Below are 18,810 nucleotides of genomic sequence, written 5' to 3' on the forward strand. Positions count from 1 at the left end.
GCACCGGTGGAACAGGCACGGGCTGTGCCGGACTGACGACGCGCACCACTGGCTTGGTGCGGGGAGCAGGAATGGGCCGGACCGGGCTGACGACGCGCACCACTGGCTTGGTGCGGGGAGCAGGAACGGGCCGGACTGACGACGCGCACCACTGGCTTGGTGCGGGAGCAGGAACAGGCCTGACCGGGCTGACGACGCCGCACCACTGGCTTGGTGCGGGGAGCAGGAACAGGCCGGACCGGGCTGGCGACGCGCACCACTGCCTTGGTGCGGGGAGCAGGAACAGGCCGGGCCGGGCTGGCGACGCGCACCACTGGCTTGGTGCGGGGAGCAGGAACAGGCCGGGCTGGCGACGTGCACCACAGGCTTGGTGCGAGGGGCAGGAACAGGCCGGGCCGGGCTGGCGACGCGCACCACAGCCTTAGTGCGAGGGGCAGGATCAGGCTGGGCCGGGCTGGCGACGCGCACCACAGGCTTGGTGCGAGGGGCAGGAACAGGCCGGGCCGGGCTGGCGACGCGCACCACTGGCTTGGTGTGAGGGGCAGGAACAGGCCGGGCCGGGCTGGCGACGCGCACCACAGGCTTGGTGCGAGGGGCAGGAACAGGCCGGGCCGTACTGGGAACACGCACCACTAACTTAGTGCGGGGAGCAGGAACGGGTTGGGCCGGACTGGGAACACGCACCACTAACTTAGTGCGGGGAGCAGGAACGGGTTGGGCCGTACTGGGAACACGCACCCCTAACTTAGTGCGGGGAGCAGGAACGGGTTGGGCCGTACTGGGAACACGCACCACTAACTTAGTGCGGGGAGCAGGAACGGGCCGGACCGTACTGGGAACACACACCACTGGCCTTGTGCGGGAAGCAGGAACGGGTCGGGCCGTACTGGGAACACGCACCACTAACTTAGTGCGGGGATCAGGAACGGGCCGGACCGGACTGGTGACACACACCACTTGCTTGGTGCGAGGAGCGGGACTGGGTTTCCTCATAAACCTCCGCTCCCTCTGCTGCCTAACCAGTTCCTCTCGCCGTGCCTCTACACTCTCCTTCTCCCTTATCGCCTCCAGTAGTTCCTCCCTCTGACCAACTAACTCCTGCTCCCTCACGACCAATAGCCCCCGTAACCTGGTGGCCTCCTCTCCTATTCTGCAGATTCGCCCTGTAGCTGCCTCCTGCTGCCCCGTCGTCCAAGCCGTGTGCCCCCCCCAAAAAATGTATTGGGGTTGCCTCTTGCGTGTCCGACGTCGGCACGGTTGGCGCCGCTGCTCCTCTCTATGGCGCACCTCCACAGTCTCCTCCCATGGACGGCGATCCATTCCGGCCTGGATTTCCTCCCAAGTCCAGGATCCCTTCCCGTCCAGGATCTCCTCCCAAGTCCAGGCTGTCTGCTCCTGGACACGCTGCTTGGTCCTGTTTTGGTGGGATCTTCTGTCACGATCGTTATAAGCAACGGACCAAGGCGCAGCGTGATCTGCGTACATCTTTTAATGAGTACTTTACAAAATTACAAAAACAACAAAACAATACGTGAAGTCCTAAGGTTAACAAAACACAAACCTCTCCGGAACAAGATCCCACAAATGACAAGTGCAAAACAGGCTGCCTAAGTATGGTTCCCAATCAGAGACAACGAGCCACAGCTGTCTCTAATTGGGAACCACCCTGGCCAACATAGAAATAAACGATCTAGAAAGAAACACATAGAAAACAAAACATAGACACTACACAAAACTGTGTTAACTGTTTTTGTGGATCATATGGAAACCTTTTATAAAAATTATTTATTTCTTGTTTTAAGAATCTTTCAGGACACTCTTGTAAGAGCATTGTCAAACTGAGCCAAACTGTTTGGACCTGTTTCCTGGACAGAGATTAAGCCTAGTCCTGGGCTAAAAAACGACTCTCAATGGAGGATCTCCACTGAAAACACTTTTTAGCCCAGGACTAGGCTTAAACTGTGTCGGGGAAAACCGGTCCTCAGAGTCAGGTGTTGTGTGTTGTTTTCATTAGTGCATGACATTGGATGAGACCAAAGAGACGTTAGGGTCTGAGTTTCCTTAGAAACCGTTGATGTCACTTTCCGTGTATTGATAGTCATGAAGTAGTTCGTATTGAGTCTCAGGCGATGGTCACCAGTAAATGCAAAAGCGGAAGGGAGCTCAGCCACACTTGAGCTGAAAAAAATAGTATCTTCCTTTAGGCTATGAAGTCATTTTGCTGACTTGAAAAACAGTGATTCAACCGATTCGACCAAATCAGTGGGCACATTGTCTCTGTTCAAATGTTCACAATAGCATTAGATTGAAGCTATGTATTGGATATGCATTGTAAGTGGTTTGCTATTATAGATATTGTAACTTTGCCATTATTTAATAAATGGCTATATTTCTTTACCTAAAAAAAATGATCATTTTATTCAATAACTACTCTCATGAACTCTCACTCAGCCACAAGACAGTTAACTTCACACATCAAATAATAATCTAAACAAATGCTAAATAGTTGAAGAAAAAAAACGATATTATTTTAACCGTCGATACACTGGAGAAAAAGGGAAGGTAGCAATTAATCATGGCACCAGAGCGTACAGCAGACAGAAAAGTGCCAAATGCCCTTCTGCCGTGTTATCTTCAGGGGTAGAAGTGAGAGCACAACAAGGTAATGAGAGTGAGTGAATTCCAGGGGCAGTATACTGTCTGAGAGTCAACCCAGAGAGAGTACACAACATGCAACCAACAATTAATAGATCATTCTGTTATGAAACAGCTTCTCAATATTAACTGTTCACAATGGTACTGTAATACACTACACAGTGAGGAGAAGAAGGGTACTACTATGCCAACTGAGAAGTAAAGGGCCTATACCCGTGGGGAAATTTCAACCGTCAATGTTCCAGTCCTTAGAGAGCTACTCTAACATCACAACTTTCAACTCCAATATCAAAACCAACCTTTGTGGCAAAGGGATGCTATTGCGCTGAACCACTCAAAGGCAGGCAAAATATTTAAACTACAAGGAATACCAAACATTCTTCAAGGAAGCGTTCCCGAAATGGGAATTTTGTGGGAACGGTGAAAGTCACTTGTATGTCGGAATGCGCCGGAGGCGGAGGCTCGGAGTGAACCTGTATCCTGAAGGGATTGGGAAAATCACTTTATCCGTCCTCTTAGTAGCGTGGCAACGTATATCCTGGGAGGAACTATTTTTCTGCCTTTCCTAATTAGGTTGAGGGAGTCCCTCAGCATTGCACGCAACCTGCTTTTCAAGTCCTAACTCGAGCTCCAAACTGTGGGAAATACCCAATCCTCAACTGAAATGGCTTTATCTGTCTATCTGGGTCTTTCTCTCCCTCTGTCTTTCTCTCCCTCTGTCTTTCTCTCTCTCCCGCTCTCTTTCTCTCTCTGTATCTGTCTATCTCTTTCTCTCTCTCTATCTGTATCTGTCTTTTTCTAACTCTTTCGTTCAATTTCCTTTATATCATTGACACATTTCACATCAACCTATTTATTTTTTGCACTCTCCTTTCATTTCTACATCTCACTTGCCATTTGTCTCCCTTTATTTGCTTCTACTCCATCTCTTCCCCTCTCCCTCCCTTTTCCCCTCTCTTTCCCTGTCTGTCTTTTCTCTCTCTCTGTGTTGTGGTCCTATTCATTTCCTGGCTGGCTATAGGGTTGCTATAGGGTTTCTCAAGGATGGGAGATGGAGAGAGAGAGTTTGTGCTACTTCCGACACAAACATGCACAGCCAGGTGCTTATTCCCATCATTGTTAACAGTGTGTGTCTGGGGGGATTCCTCAACTGAAGCCCTGGCTCAAACTCCTCAGCTCTCTCTCTCTCAGGGTGCGGGTGCTGCAGGTGAAAAGGTTGTGTCTGCAGCAAGTCTGAAACACAATATCACAGCAGTGTGAATCTGAGATCTGGTGGAGCTGGTCAGATTAGAGTGGGTGTGGGGATTTTTTTTCTGATAGAAAGAGGAAAAATGGTTTTGTGAAATGATTTAGAATCTAACATTGTACTGTATCCATTTTATATAGGGTGTAAATCCAATGTGTAGGCTAGTGGAATACCAGAATTGACTATTTTTGTCCTGGTTGAATACTTACTTAATACCATTCAGCCAAGCAATACTATATGTTTTTACATCTTCAGCATTATGGCCTATCGGTCTATAAAAAAATATATATATATTGTGATACAATGCTAATGTTATGATAATTAAATCAGAATCACTTATACCGAGACTGTGCACTGTAAGGGCCTGGAGTAAGAATTAGTACAGCCCAACATTGCACCAAACTGTGGTAACACTTTACTTGAGCCCACCATCACAACATTGTAGTTCCACTGCACTAGTTGTACAGTATTAGTGTGGTAGTGTATGTCACAAGAAGTCATGATAGCAAATGTATAAAATGACAGAACTCTATCATGTTACATACATCAGTGTGCAATCTAACCGTGCCTTACTTTTTAGCTAGCTAACCATTAAACCAAGTGTTAAGTCAGTTGGCAAAATCTGATATCAGTCATATTCATGCTTATTACATGTAATGTCATGCTAATGACAGTCAAAATACTATTTTTAATACATTAATAAAAGAAGACTGGTCTAGCAATATTTATTTATTCACGCTCAAGTGAGTACCTTTATCAACTGACCTAGGTTCAGCTCTCCAGACCACTCTCCTAGCCTTACCCACTACTACTACACCACACAAACTGTACACTATCAGACAACGAACGAACAAGAAAGAGAGAGAATAACATGTTTACATATCAATGTTGAAATCATCTTTAGTAACCATTCTATCTGATCAAAATTTAAGAGGGTTTGAAACACTAGATTATTCAAAGTATTTCATTGCATTATTGCTTAATCCATTTCATATTTAATTGGGAACCAAATTCAGGAGTAAGCCAGCTTATCACAGACTTGATTGTGAGTAGGCAATATTACATTATATACAATATTATTATTATTGTATACAATAAATCTTTGAGTTGTAATTTCTCATTTGGGGAGGTTGGAATTTGTAAAGAACGAATCACCATTCAAACAATGTGAAATAAACCTTTCATAGAGTGAGTTTATATTGCCACCTTGTGTTTGAACTATAATATTGGCAATATTCAGTTCAAGAAAAACAGGTATATGTCATGTTAATGTACATTCAACAGTAACAGTGTGATCTTTCACCTATTTATGAACATCCTGGTCAGTATTACACCTTCACACAGAACATCCTAATCCTATGAAGAAAAAAAATGGACATTCAACATCTAATCAAACTAATGTAGTCATAAAACAAGAGGAAAGTTGGGCCACATGTATACTGCAGAGATTTTCCGTAACGTTCAAAGTTTGGACTGAACCTATTGAGAGCTGCCTCTATTGAGAGCTGAATCTACTGAGAGCTGAATCTATTGTGCCTTTGGAGCACATACAGAACATGTTTTTGAATTCAATATTCCACCTGCTATAAATGCAGTGTAGCCCAGTACACCATATTTGTGTCACTGAACTCAAGCCACGCCATTACCCAGTGAGCATTTCTGAAATACTGTATATACCCTTTTCCAAAGGGAGCACTTTCTTATCATTTACCAAACACCTGGTCCTGGGGCCAAAGTCCCTTGTTGTATTGCTTGAAGGAAATGTGACTGTACATTTTTGATAGGTCTATTTGGCTTAGGTGAGGTGATTCCATGCACCTTAAAGCAATACATCTAGCCATGTATGTAATAGTTTGACATCTGTCAAATTATTAGAAATAGTTAAATTCAGTTACAATTTTACGTTACAAAACAATTGTAAAAATGTTTTTATTGTGTGTCCTGATGAACATGATCCAGTTGTGATTGTGATTTGATCACTAGGATTTACATGCAATTTTCTGCTCTTTGGTGAGCTTAGTTCAGGGCCCTTTCTCCTTCTCCTTGACCTGCTTCTGCTCTGTGTTGAGGTTCCAAACAAATGGAATGTCAGTGAGAGGAGTGTCCAGGTTGTTGTTGTACTGGGGCATTGAGCAGTCAAGCACCTCAGAGCTCATATCTATATCCGGACACAAAAACAGAGACAGACAGGGTATGAAACAAGGAGAGGGTTAATTAACACATACAGTGGGGAGAACAAGTATTTGATACACTGCCGATTTTGCAGGTTTTCCTACTTACAAAGCATGTAGAGGTCTGTAATTTTTATCATAGGTACACTTCAACTGTGAGAGACGGAATCTAAAACAAAAATCCAGAAAATCACATTGTATGATTTTTAAGTAATTAATTTGCATTTTATTGCATGACATAAGTATTTGATACATCAGAAAAGCAGAACTTAATATTTGGTACAGAAACCTTTGTTTGCAATTACAGAGATCATACGTTTCCTGTAGGTCTTGACCAGGTTTGCACACACTGCAGCAGGGATTTTGGCCCACTCCTCCATACAGACCTTCTCCAGATCCTTCAGGTTTCGGGGCTGTCGCTGGGCAATACGGACTTTCAGCTCCCTCCAAAGATTTTCTATTGGGTTCAGGTCTGGAGACTGGCTAGGCCACTCCAGGACCTTGAGATGCTTCTTACGGAGCCACTCCTTAGTTGCCCTGGCTGTGTGTTTCGGGTCGTTGTCATGCTGGAAGACCCAGCCACGACCCATCTTCAATGCTCTTACTGAGGGAAGGAGGTTGTTGGCCAAGATCTCGCGATACATGGCCCCATCCATCCTCCCCTCAATACGGTGCAGTCGTCCTGTCCCCTTTGCAGAAAAGCATCCCCAAAGAATGATGTTTCCACCTCCATGCTTCACGGTTGGGATGGTGTTCTTGGGGTTGTACTCATCCTTCTTCTTCCTCCAAACACGGCGAGTGGAGTTTAGACCAAAAAGCTCTATTTTTGTCTCATCAGACCACATGACCTTCTCCCATTCCTCCTCTGAATCATCCAGATGGTCATTGGCAAACTTCAGACGGGCCTGGACATGCGCTGGCTTGAGCAGGGGGACCTTGCGTGCGCTGCAGGATTTTAATCCATGACGGCATAGTGTGTTACTAATGGTTTTCTTTGAGACTGTGGTCCCAGCTCTCTTCAGGTCATTGACCAGGTCCTGCCGTGTAGTTCTGGGCTGATCCCTCACCATCCTCATGATCATTGATGCCCCACGAGGTGAGATCTTGCATGGAGCCCCAGACCGAGGGTGATTGACCGTCATCTTGAACGTCTTCCATTTTCTAATAATTGCACCAACAGTTGTTGCCTTCTCACCAAGCTGATTGCCTATTGTCCTGTAGCCCATCCCAGCCTTGTGCAGGTCTACAATTTTATCCCTGATGTCCTTACACAGCACTCTGGTCTTGGCCATTGTGGAGAGGTTGGAGTCTGTTTGATTGAGTGTGTGGACAGGTGTCTTTTATACAGGTAACGAGTTCAAACAGGTGCAGTTAATACAGGTAATGAGTGGAGAACAGGAGGGCTTCTTAAAGAAAAACTAACAGGTCTGTGAGAGCCGGAACTCTTACTGGTTGGTAGGTGATCAAATGCTTATGTCATGCAATAAAATGCAAATTAATTACTTAAAAATCATACAATGTGATTTTCTGGATTTTTGTTTTAGATTCCGTCTCTCACAGTTGAAGTGTACCTATGATAAAAATGACAGACCTCTACATGCTTTGTAAGTAGGAAAACCTGCAAAATCGGCAGTGTATCAAATACTTGTTCTCCCCACTGTATATACACTGAACAAAAATATAAACGAAACATGTAAAGTGTTGGTCCCATGTTTCATGAGCTGAAATAAAATATCCCAGAAATGTTTCATACGCACAAAAAAGCTTTTTTCTCAAAGATTGTGAGCACAAATTTGTTTACATCCCTGTTTGTGAGCATTTCTCCTTTGCCAAGATAATCCATCCACCTGACAGGTGTGGCATATCAAGAAGCTGATTAAACAGCATGATCATTACACAGGTGCACCTTGTATTGGGGACAATAAAAGGTTACTCTAAAATGTGCAGTTTTGTCACCCAACACAATGCCACAGATGTCAGAAGTTTTGAGGGAGCGTGAAATTGGCATGCTGACTGCAGGAATGTCCACCAGAGCTGTAGCCAGAGAATTGAATATAAATACATCTTCTATAAGCTGTCTCCAAGTCGTTTTTAGAGAATTTGGCAGTATGTCCAACTGGCCTCATAACCGCAGACCACGTGTATGGCATAATTTTACATTTTAGTCATTTAGCAAATGCTCTACTCCAGAGCGATTTACAGTTAGTGAGTGCATACATTTTCATACTGGTCCCCCGTGGGAATCGAACCCACAACCCTGGCGTTGCAAGCGCCATGCTCTACCAACTGAGCTACACATGTGGGCGAGTGGTTTGCCGAACAGAGTGCCCCACGTTGGCGGTGGGGATATGGTGTGGGCAGGCATAAGCTACAGACAACGAACACAAATTAATTTTATTGATGGCAATTTGAATGCACAGAGATACCGCGACGAGATCTTGAGGCCCATTCTCATGCCATTCATCCACCGCCATCACCTCATGTTTCAGCATGATAACTGAGGGATGTAGCTCAGTTGGTAGAGCATGGCGTTTGCAACTCCAGGGTTCTGGGTTCGATTCCCACAGGGGGTATAAAAAATAAATAAATAAAAATAATAATGCACTCACTAACTGTAAGTCGCTCTGGATAAGAGCATCTGCTAAAATGACAAAAAATAAATAAATAAAATAATGCACGGCCCCATGTCGCAAGGGTCTGTCCACAATTCCTGGAAGCTGAAAATGTCCCAGTTCTTCCATGGCCTGCATAGTCACCCATTGAGCGCATTTGGGATGCTCTGGATCAATGTGTACGACAGCATGTTCCAGTTCACATCAATATCCAGAAACTTCGCAAAGCCATTGAAGAGTGGGATAACAATCAACAGCCTGATCAACTCTATGCCAAGGAGATGTGTTGCGCTGCATGAGGTAAATGGTGGTCACAACAGATATGGAATGGTTTTCTGATCCACGTATCTGTGACCAACAGATGCATATCTGTATTCCCAGTCATGTGAAATCCATAGATTAGGGCCTAATTGATTTCAATTGACTGATTTCCTTATATGAACCGTAACTCAGTTACATCTTTGAAATTGTTGCATGTTGTGTTTATATTTTTGTTCAGTATATAATGGCTTGGCGTCATCTAGAAAACATATAGGATCTGATTGGAAACGTTCTTGACTTTTAATATAATGTATTTCAAAAAGCCAATCATATTTAGCTACATTAAGGAGTCAATGACGTTATCACTCCCTCTACTAGCTGAAGAGTGTGTAGTCTGAGTCAGCACGCTTCACCCTACTGACTCTAATCCAACGGCTCCAGCGCCACACAGCACTCCCAATGACCTTGTGCCATGGTTGGCACGAAGCCCAGACCATGTGGCATGTGATACCCATATTTTCTGCCTTAACTGTCTCTGAGTGGCTCCAAAGCAGTGGCTTGACAGCTTAATCATTCTTAGCTAAAGGCCTGCCATGCCAGCGTTGTGCAAGATCGCGCTTTGTGCAAGATGGCGCTGCAGTGGATAGCAGCAGTCTGACCAATTCTGCTATTTTGTGTTTTTTTTACACTGATCTTAACTTTATTTGTACATAATGTCCCCGCCATCATTTCCTACGACCGAAAATGTTGACTTCAACGAGTTGGCAGCTCTGGACATTCTGCTTACTCTGGACCAGGCCCTAATCTCTGGGATTCGAAAGACGAAGCGATGGCGAAAGAGAGGCAGGTGAGCCGGCATCCTGACGAGACTACGTCAGCGAGCAAATAAACTGCCATTGCCCTCTGTTCTATTGGCGAACGTGCAATCACTAGAGAACAAACTGGATGAGCTCCGTTCGAAACTATCCTATCAATGGGACCTGAAAAACTGTAACATCCTATATTTCTCAGAGTCATGGCTGAACGAGGAAATGGATATACATCTCGCTGGTTTTACCTCATTTTTACCAGCATGTCACCTGTGCAACTAGAGGCGACAAAACTGTACATCACTTTTACTCCATTCACAGAAATGCATACAAGGCCCTCCCTCACCCTCCATTTGGCAAATCAGACCATAACTCTATCCTCCTGCTCCCTTCTTACAAGCAAAAACTCAAACAGAAAATACCATTGCTCAATACGGAAGTATGAAGCGAATGCTAAGCTACAGGACTATTTTGCCAGCTCAGACTGGAATATGTTCCGGGATTCATCTGATAACATTGAGTAGTTTACCACATCAGTCTCCGGATTCATTAATAAGTTAATCGACAACGACACCCCCAGTGACCACACGTACATACCCCAACCAAAAGCTATGGATTACAGGCAACATCCGCACTGAGCTAAAAGGCCAGAGCTGCTGCTTTCAAGGAGCTGGACACTAATCCGGACACTTCCCGCTACGCCCTCTGATAAACCATCAAACAGGCAAAGCGTCAATACAGGACTAAGATCGAATCCTACTAGAACAGCTCTGACGCTCTACGAATGTGGCAGGGCTTGCAAACTATCATGGATTACAAAGGGAAACCCAGCCGCGAGCTTCCCAGCGACGCGAATCTACCAGATGAGCTAAATGCCTTCTATTCTCGTTGAGACAAGCAACATTGAACCATGAAAGACAGCACCAGCTGTTCTGGACGACTGTGTGACCTCGCGCTCCATAGCCAATGTAAGACCTTTAAACAGGTTAAGATTCTACAGTGCATTCGGAAAGTGTTCAGACCCCTTGACCTTTTCCACATTTTGTTACATTACAGCCTTATTTAAAAATGGATGAAATTATTTTTTTTCCTCATCAATCTACACATAATGACAAAACGAAAACAGAAATACCTTATTTACGTAAGTATTCAGACCCTTTGCTATGAGACTTGAAATTTAGCTCAGGTGCATCCTGTTTCCATTGACCATCCTTGAAATGTTTCTACAACTTGATTGGAGTCCACTTTTGGTTAATTCAATTGATTGGACAGGATTTGGAAAGGCACACACCTGTCTATATAAGGTCCCACAGTTGACTGTGTATGTCAGAGCAGAAACCAAGCCACGAGGTTGTAGGAATTGTCCGTAGAGCTCTGAGACAGGATTGTGTCGAGGCACAGATCTTGGGAAGGGTACCAAAACATTTTGGCAGCATTGAAGTTCCCCAAGAACACAGTGGCCTCCATCATTCTTAAATGGAAGAAGTTTGGAACTTATTAGCCAGCCCTACTCTGTTGTTCTTGATTTTGTTGTCATGGAGGACTGATTGGGCTCAAAAATAAATACTGCACTCATGGAATGGCATGCTTTAAAGACTACTGAAAAGGGCTATTTACATGTGGAAAAAGGAATGCCATATGCTGCAATTGCTATAGGCCTATTGTTTACCTTTTTGTTGGTGACACTTTGACATTTTGATAACATGCAGCTGTTTAAAGGGCAAATCCACAGACGAAACAATAACAAAACGGTGCCCCACCTCTGTTTTGGTAAAAAGCTGAGGGATGGGCCTGGCGAAATGCAACCACTCTCAGATTAATAGACAGAGCTATGGATGCAAGGACTGACCATCCATGATATAAAAATGATTGTTTTAACCATGTTATGAGGCTACACAGTGTTCGTTTACATTTACAATGTTTACAAACATTGGAGAAAGCTTTATTTTGGGTTCTCATGGAGAGTGACAGTTGAACTAAGCTCATGAGGCATTTAAGTGATATTCATATATAGATATATATATATATAGATATATATACATACATACATACATACATACAGTGGGGGGGAAAAGTATTTAGTCAGCCACCAATTGTGCAAGTTCTCCCACTTAAAAAGATGAGAGAGCCTGTAATTTTCATCATAGGTACACGTGAACTATGACAGACAAAATTAGAAAAAAAAATCCAGAAAATCACATTGTAGGATTTTTTATGAATTTATTTGCAAATTATGGTGGAAAATAAGTATTTGGTCACCTACAAACAAGCAAGATTTCTGGCTCTCACAGACCTGTAACTTCTTTAAGAGGCTCCTCTGTCCTCCACTCGTTACCTGTATTAATGGCACCTGTTTGAACTTGTTATCAGTATAAAAGGCACCTGTCCACAACCTCAAACAGACACTCCAAACTCCACTATGGCCAAGACCAAAGAGCTGTCAAAGGACACCAGAAACAAAATTGTAGACCTGCACCAGGCTGGGAAGACTGAATCTGCAATAGGTAAGCAGCTTGGTTTGAAAAAAATCAACTTTGGGAGCAATTATTAGGAAATGGAAGACATACAAGACCACTGATAATCTCCCTCGATCTGGGGCTCCACGCAAGATCTCACCCCGTGGGGTCAAAATGATCACAAGAACGGTGAGCAAAAATCCCAGAACCACACGGGGGGACCTGGGGCACTACGCCGCCAGGGACTCAAATCCTGCAGTGCCAGACGTGTCCCCCTGCTTAAGCCAATAAATGTCCAGGCCCGTCTGAAGTTTGCTAGAGTGCATTTGGATGATCCAGAAGAGGATTGGGAGAATGTCATATGGTCAGATGAAACCAAAATAGAACTTTTTGGTAAAAACTCAACTCGTCGTGTTTGGAGGACAAAGAATGCTGAGTTGCATCCAAAGAACACCATACCTACTGTGAAGCATGGGAGTGGAAACATCATGCTTTGGGGTTGTTTTTCTGCAAAGGGACCAGGACGACTGATCCGTGTAAAGGAAAGAATGAATGGGGCCATGTATCGTGAGATTTTGAGTGAAAACCTCCTTCCATCAGCAAGGGCATTGAAGATGAAACATGGCTGGGTCTTTCAGCATGACAATGATCCCAAACACACCGCCCGGGCAACGAAGGAGTGGCTTCGTAAGAAGCATTTCAAGGTCCTGGAGTGGCCTAGCCAGTCTCCAGATCTCAACCCCATAGAAAATCTTTGGAGGGAGTTGAAAGTCCGTGTTGCCCAGCGACAGACCCAAAACTTCACTGCTCTAGAGGAGATCTGCATGGAGGAATGGGCCAAAATACCAGCAACAGTGTGTGAAAACCTTGTGAAGACTTACAGAAAACATTTGACCTGTGTCATTGCCAACAAAGGGTATATAACAAAGTATTGAGAAACTTTTGTTATTGACCAAATACTTATTTTCCAAATAAATTCATTAAAAATCCTACAATGTGATTTTCTGGAGGAAAAAAAATCTCCTTTTGTCTGACATAGTTGACGTGTACCTATGATGAAAATTACAGGCCTCTCTCATCTTTTTAAGTGGGAGAACTTGCACAATTGGTGGCTGACTAAATACTTTTTTCCCCCCACTGTATCTTGGACTGTAGCCTATAAAAGCCTATTCCTGCTCTTTTCCCGCGATCCATCAAACACATTTGGTGTGTCATCATAGTGGTCTCTGACTTGTGGTCAGAATCGTTCAGGTGGAACAAACTTAAACTTGCACCTTTTTTCAATGCTGATTTGAATGTCATTGAGAAAACAGAGAAGTGTCAAATAATTTAAAAGTAATCCTCAAAGAAATCTAGTTTTTCAAAAGTATCTGTAATCTGATTACAATATTTTTGCTGGTAATGTAACGGATTACAGTTACCGGTTTTTTGTAATCCCTTACATGTAACGGATTACACGTAATCTGATTACATGTAATCCGTTACTCCCCAACCCTGATGACCCTAAGCACACAGCCAAGACAACGCAGGAGTGGCTTCGGGACAAGTCTCTGAATGTCCTTGAGTGGCCCAGCCAGAGCCCGGACTTGAACCCGATCTAACATCTTTTGTGAACTGAAAATAGCTGTGCAGCGACGCCCCCCATCCAACCTGACAGAGATTGAGAGGATCTGCAGAGAAGAATGGGAGAACCTCCCCAAATACAGGTGTGCCAAGCTTGTAGCATCATACCCAAGAAGACTCGAGGCTGTAATCGCTGCCAAAGGTGCTTCAACAAAGTACTGAGTAAAGGGTCTGCATACTTTTGTAAATGTGATATTTCACATTCTAAAAACCTGTTTTTGCTTTGTCATTATGGGGTATTGTGTGTAGATTGATGAGGAAAAAAAACAATTAATCTATTTTAGAATAAGCCTGTAACGTAACAAAATGTGGAAAAAGTCAAGGGGTCTGAATACTTTCCAAATGCACTGTAGGTTAGGCCTAGTTGTCTCCCTCTTTCTTATTATTTGAGCTCTTCAAAGTTTGCTGGGATTTTCTATTTGTTGCAGTCAGGCAGACTAAAAATGGCATATTTGAAAATGCATCAACTTCCATGATCTGGGTCGGTCCTTCGTGTAGCCTAGTTCAAGGCAACATTTGCACCATTGTGCCACTAGGTGGTGCCATTATGTTAGAACATTAAATACCACAATCATACACACCAGATAAAAAGATTCAGTAGTACGTTTTATTACTTTTTCAAACAGCAAAGTAAAAAATAAAATAACTGAAATGTACAATATGTATTACCATTATATTGTCGTACTCATCCAGTTCTATACATTTTCAATGGATAAACCCCTTATCGAGACTATCAACAATATACTCCACAACCTAAACCACAAGAAAAAAAAATCTGTAAATGACAGAACATGATCTTACGGCATTGTATACACAGAAAAAAAAGTCCCCTCAGTACGAAGGTTTCTCTATATTTACAGTATGATCAATACAGAGTACAATATATCTTGCATGCCTCCAAGTAACTGGAGAAGTAAAGAGAACTGTTGGATATATTGGATATAGGCAGCTGCTGCTTCTTCAAAAGCATTGAACAACAAAGTCATCATACTATCACCTCACTTTCATGCTCTTCCACCTAAAATAGTTGTTAAGCACAGAGACAATACTATTTAATAAATAAATAAAAGCTTTGACTATCTTTACAGCATAATTTCAAAATTAACTTTTCAGGAATATAAACAGACAAACTTTGATTCTAGAAAATGATCTCAACATCAGCTAGTTGTGATATATCATCCATGTTTTTGGTTTTGGATACGCTCACATTCAGTTTTAACACGTTCTCCCGCTCTCTCTCAGCCAATAGCTGGTGGGGACGAAAGGCACCAATGACGTTAAAGACAGGACAGCGAGCTCCGCCCACTGTCATAGGGACATCATAAGTAGCAGGGGGGATTGGTATAGTTTTCAGAGAGCCTGTGTTAAGTTCACAAAACCTTGTGCAAATAAAGCAAAAAACAACAACTCAAAGCTCCCTGAAGGAGGAGAGCAGACATAATCATGATAAAGATGTAGAAGAAGTACCCTGGAACTAAAAATAAGCTTAAAATACTAATATTCAAACAATTTGTGTGCTCATGGTTGAGACCATGACCCTGTCCAGGCTCTGCAATAGAACAATATAGGAAGCATGGCTTTGTGTTGGTGGTAGCATCTTTACAATGCAGAAAACCAATCATCTCTAACCCAAACGGTTCAAAACGAATGACCTATTTCACCATTTCTTTTTTTCTTTCTAGCATGGATTCACTGGGCACTCTTAGGTACACACAAATTAATCATCATGAGTAAGGAACTATGATGAACCCTATTTAATCTATAAAAAAACATTTGTCACAGAAAATAGCAGTTTGGATGAGATGGAGGTGATTTCCACTAAATCAATTAATAGGGACATTTTAGGTGTGCCACAGAATTTCCAGAGGTAAAAGTATAAGGGTGTGATAGTCCACAATCTTAAGAAACGGGTGGCCGTTGGGGGGAGGGAGAGAGGGGAGGCACAACCGCCTCCCCAGACCTTCTAGTAAAGTGATCCCTGGTTAGTCAGCCCGAGTCAGTCACCCATGTGACCACGTCTTTCCATCACAGAAAACTACCAGAGTGCCACACTTCTACTATACCACCCATCCCACCAATTAGATCCAACCTCTTCCTCAGCCCGGCCAATGACGCGCCTCCTCCTGAGTCAACTTCCTCTCACAGCAGCGTCACGTGTCATGGCAGGTCAGTCATGCACGGCGTGTAGAGACTGCCACGGATGTCACTCTGCCTCTCCTTCCCCAGCATCCTTGGGTACAGCTTCAGTCTCTACTTCCACTACTGCCTCAGCATTCCCCACCTCAGCCTCAGTTTCATCCTTAACCTCCACCACCTTTGCTTCAGCCTCTGCCATCACCACCTCAGCTTCAGCCTTAACCTCCACCTCAGCCTCAGCCTTAACCTCCACCACCACCTTTGCTTCAGCCTCTGCCATCACCACCTCAGCCTCAGCCTTAACCTCCACCACCATCTCTGCTTCAGCCTCTGCCATCACCACCTCAGCCTTGGTTTCAGTTTTAACCTCCACCTCGGTTTCATCCTTAAACCCCATCACCTCTACCTCTGCCATCACCACCTCAGCCTCGGTTTCAGCCTTAACCTCCACCTCAGCCTCCATCTCTGTCTCAGTTTCAGCCTTAACCTCCACTACCTTGGTCTTGATTTCAGCTTCTACCACCACCACCTCAGCCTTACCCTCTACCTCAGCATCAGCTTTCGCCACCTCCTCTACCTCAGCATCAGATTTCGCCACCTCCTCTACCTCAGCATCAGATTTCGCCACCTCCTCTACCTCAGCATCAGATTTCGCCACCTCCTCTACCTCAGCATCAGATTTCGCCACCTCCTCTACCTCAGCATCAGATTTCGCCACCTCCTCTACCTCAGCATCAGCTTTCACCACCTCCTTTACCTCAGCATCAGCTTTTGCCACCTCCTCTACCTCAGCATCAGCTTTCGCCACCTCCTCTACCTCAGCATCAGCTTTCGCCACCTCCTCTACCTCAGCATCAGCTTTCGCCACCTCCTTTACCTCAGCATCAGCTTTCGCCACCTCCTCTACCTCAGCATCAGCTTTCGCCACCTCCTCTACCTCAGCATCAGCTTTCGCCACCTCCTCTACCTCAGCATCAGCTTTCGCCACCTCCTCTACCTCAGCATCAGCTTTCGCCACCTCCTCTACCTCAGCATCAGCTTTCGCCACCTCCTCTACCTCAGCATCAGCTTTCGCCACCTCCTCTACCTCAGCATCAGCTTTCGCCACCTCCTCTACCTCAGCATCAGCTTTCGCCACCACCTCTACCTCAGCATCAGCTTTCACCACCTCCTCTACCTCAGTCGCTGGTTCAGCCACCACTGCCTCAGCCTCTAGTTCTGTCTCTACCAATGTTTCTGGTGGTACCTCCGTCTCTGGTTCTGCCACTACCAATGTCTCTGGTGGTGCCTCTGCCTCTTCCTGTAGTTCTGTATCTGCCGCTCCCTCTACCTCTGGTTCTGCCTCCGACTCTACTTCTGGTTGTGGTTGACTGTTCTTCCTGCAGATACCTGGAGAGAGAGAGAGAAAGAAAGAGAAGAGTGTCTCAGAGGCTCTTGTCCATGCTCATGCAGATGCATTCAGAGATGTGTGCATGACCAATTAGCAGTGGAAATCTATTTTTGTTGCTCTCATCAAGTGTAATTAGCATTCCCATGCTAAATTAAGACATGGGTGTTCCCTGAGTAATGCAATTGGATAAGATAATCTCAATTAAGCATGAGGCTATATCTATTTGGCCGTAATTGGCGGTGATCTCTCATCATGTCTACCCAAATCAAAATCTTTGTGATTATAATTTTGCTGCTGCTCAGGAGAGACCTACAGTTGGATTGTTGGCGGCATCTCTGTGTTCCTCTTTAAAATGTCTCATGCAATTGTCTTAACTCAGATGTGAGGTTTTGCCTTGCTGTTGAATACCATGTATACCATGTATAGGGCGGCAGGTAGCTTAGTGGTTAAGAGCGTTGTGCCAGTAACCGAAAGGTCGCTGGTTCTAATCCCCGAGCCGACTAGGTGAAAAATCTGTCGATGTGCCCTTGAGCAAGGCACTTAACCCTAATTGCTCCTGTAAGTCGCTCTGGATAAGAGCGTCTGCTAAATGACAAAATGTAAATGTAAAAATGTATACACACGTTATAATTAAGCAATTAGGCCCGAGGGGGTGTGGTATATGGCCAATATACCACAGTTAAGGGCTGTTCTAACGCACGACGCAACGCGGAGTGCCTGGATACAGCCCTTAGCCGTGGTATATTGGCCATATACCACAAACCCCCGAGGTGCCTTATTGCTATTATAAACTGGTTATCAACGTAATTAGAGCAGTAAAAATACATGTCATACCCGTGGTATATGGTCTGTTATACCATGGCATTGTTGAATACTTGTTTCTGATTGGCTTGAACGTCATTAGAGTGTGCATTATTTCCCTATAACGCACTGTATATTTGCACGGTAGAATTCAATAATTTTAGTTTATTCTTATATGTTCTATGCTTGAGCTTCTTTTGAAAGCAAAAGTCAAATTGAAAACATTATTGGCATTGTTGAATTGGATTTTCATAATAGCAAGCCAGGACTGATGGTTTGGTTAGCTAAACTAGCAAGTCTGGTTGTTTGGTTACCATGGCAACTACTGTAGCCATCTAGTAAACTTGATAGCAACTTCAGTGGATGTTGAACACATTTGTACTGGCAAATTAACAAATTGCTAGTGGCAAATGTGTTCAATTATAGCCATGGTATAAAAGGGATAATCAACTTGGGGCTCTATGCGTTCTCTGGAAAATAATGCTAGCGCGTCGTGGAACACACCTACGTCGTTCATTATTTTCCATAGAACTCATAGCCCCTCGTTGATTACCCTTACATATACCACAGCTGTCAGCCAAATCAGCATTCAGGGCTCAAACCACCCAGTTTATAGTTCCCAACATTAAACCCAACACATTGTGCGTGTT

At 44.1% G+C, this 18,810-nt stretch overlaps 1 protein-coding gene across 3 annotated transcripts in view; it reads right to left on the minus strand.

Annotated features, from left to right (window-relative positions):
- Nucleotides 1-4,880: 4,880 nt before the first annotated feature.
- The window catches only part of LOC121569204 (5'-AMP-activated protein kinase subunit gamma-1), a 59,587-nt gene continuing 45,657 nt past the window's right edge, over nucleotides 4,881-18,810 (minus strand). Inside the window, exons 14-15 of one of the 3 annotated variants that reach the window (XM_045221417.1) lie at nucleotides 17,216-17,358; nucleotides 4,881-6,059 (exon numbers count right to left, since the gene is read on the minus strand). In XM_045221417.1, coding sequence (XP_045077352.1) covers nucleotides 6,054-6,059; nucleotides 17,216-17,358 — 149 coding nt within the window. In that variant the 3' untranslated portion in view covers nucleotides 4,881-6,053. Of the gene's footprint in view, nucleotides 6,060-14,418; nucleotides 17,359-18,810 lie in introns of those variants that run through there. The other 2 variants (XM_045221416.1, XM_041879967.2) reach the window with 2 other exon arrangements.

Source organism: Coregonus clupeaformis, chromosome 7, assembly GCF_020615455.1.
Source record: "Coregonus clupeaformis isolate EN_2021a chromosome 7, ASM2061545v1, whole genome shotgun sequence".
Taxonomy (NCBI): Eukaryota; Metazoa; Chordata; class Actinopteri; order Salmoniformes; family Salmonidae; genus Coregonus; species Coregonus clupeaformis.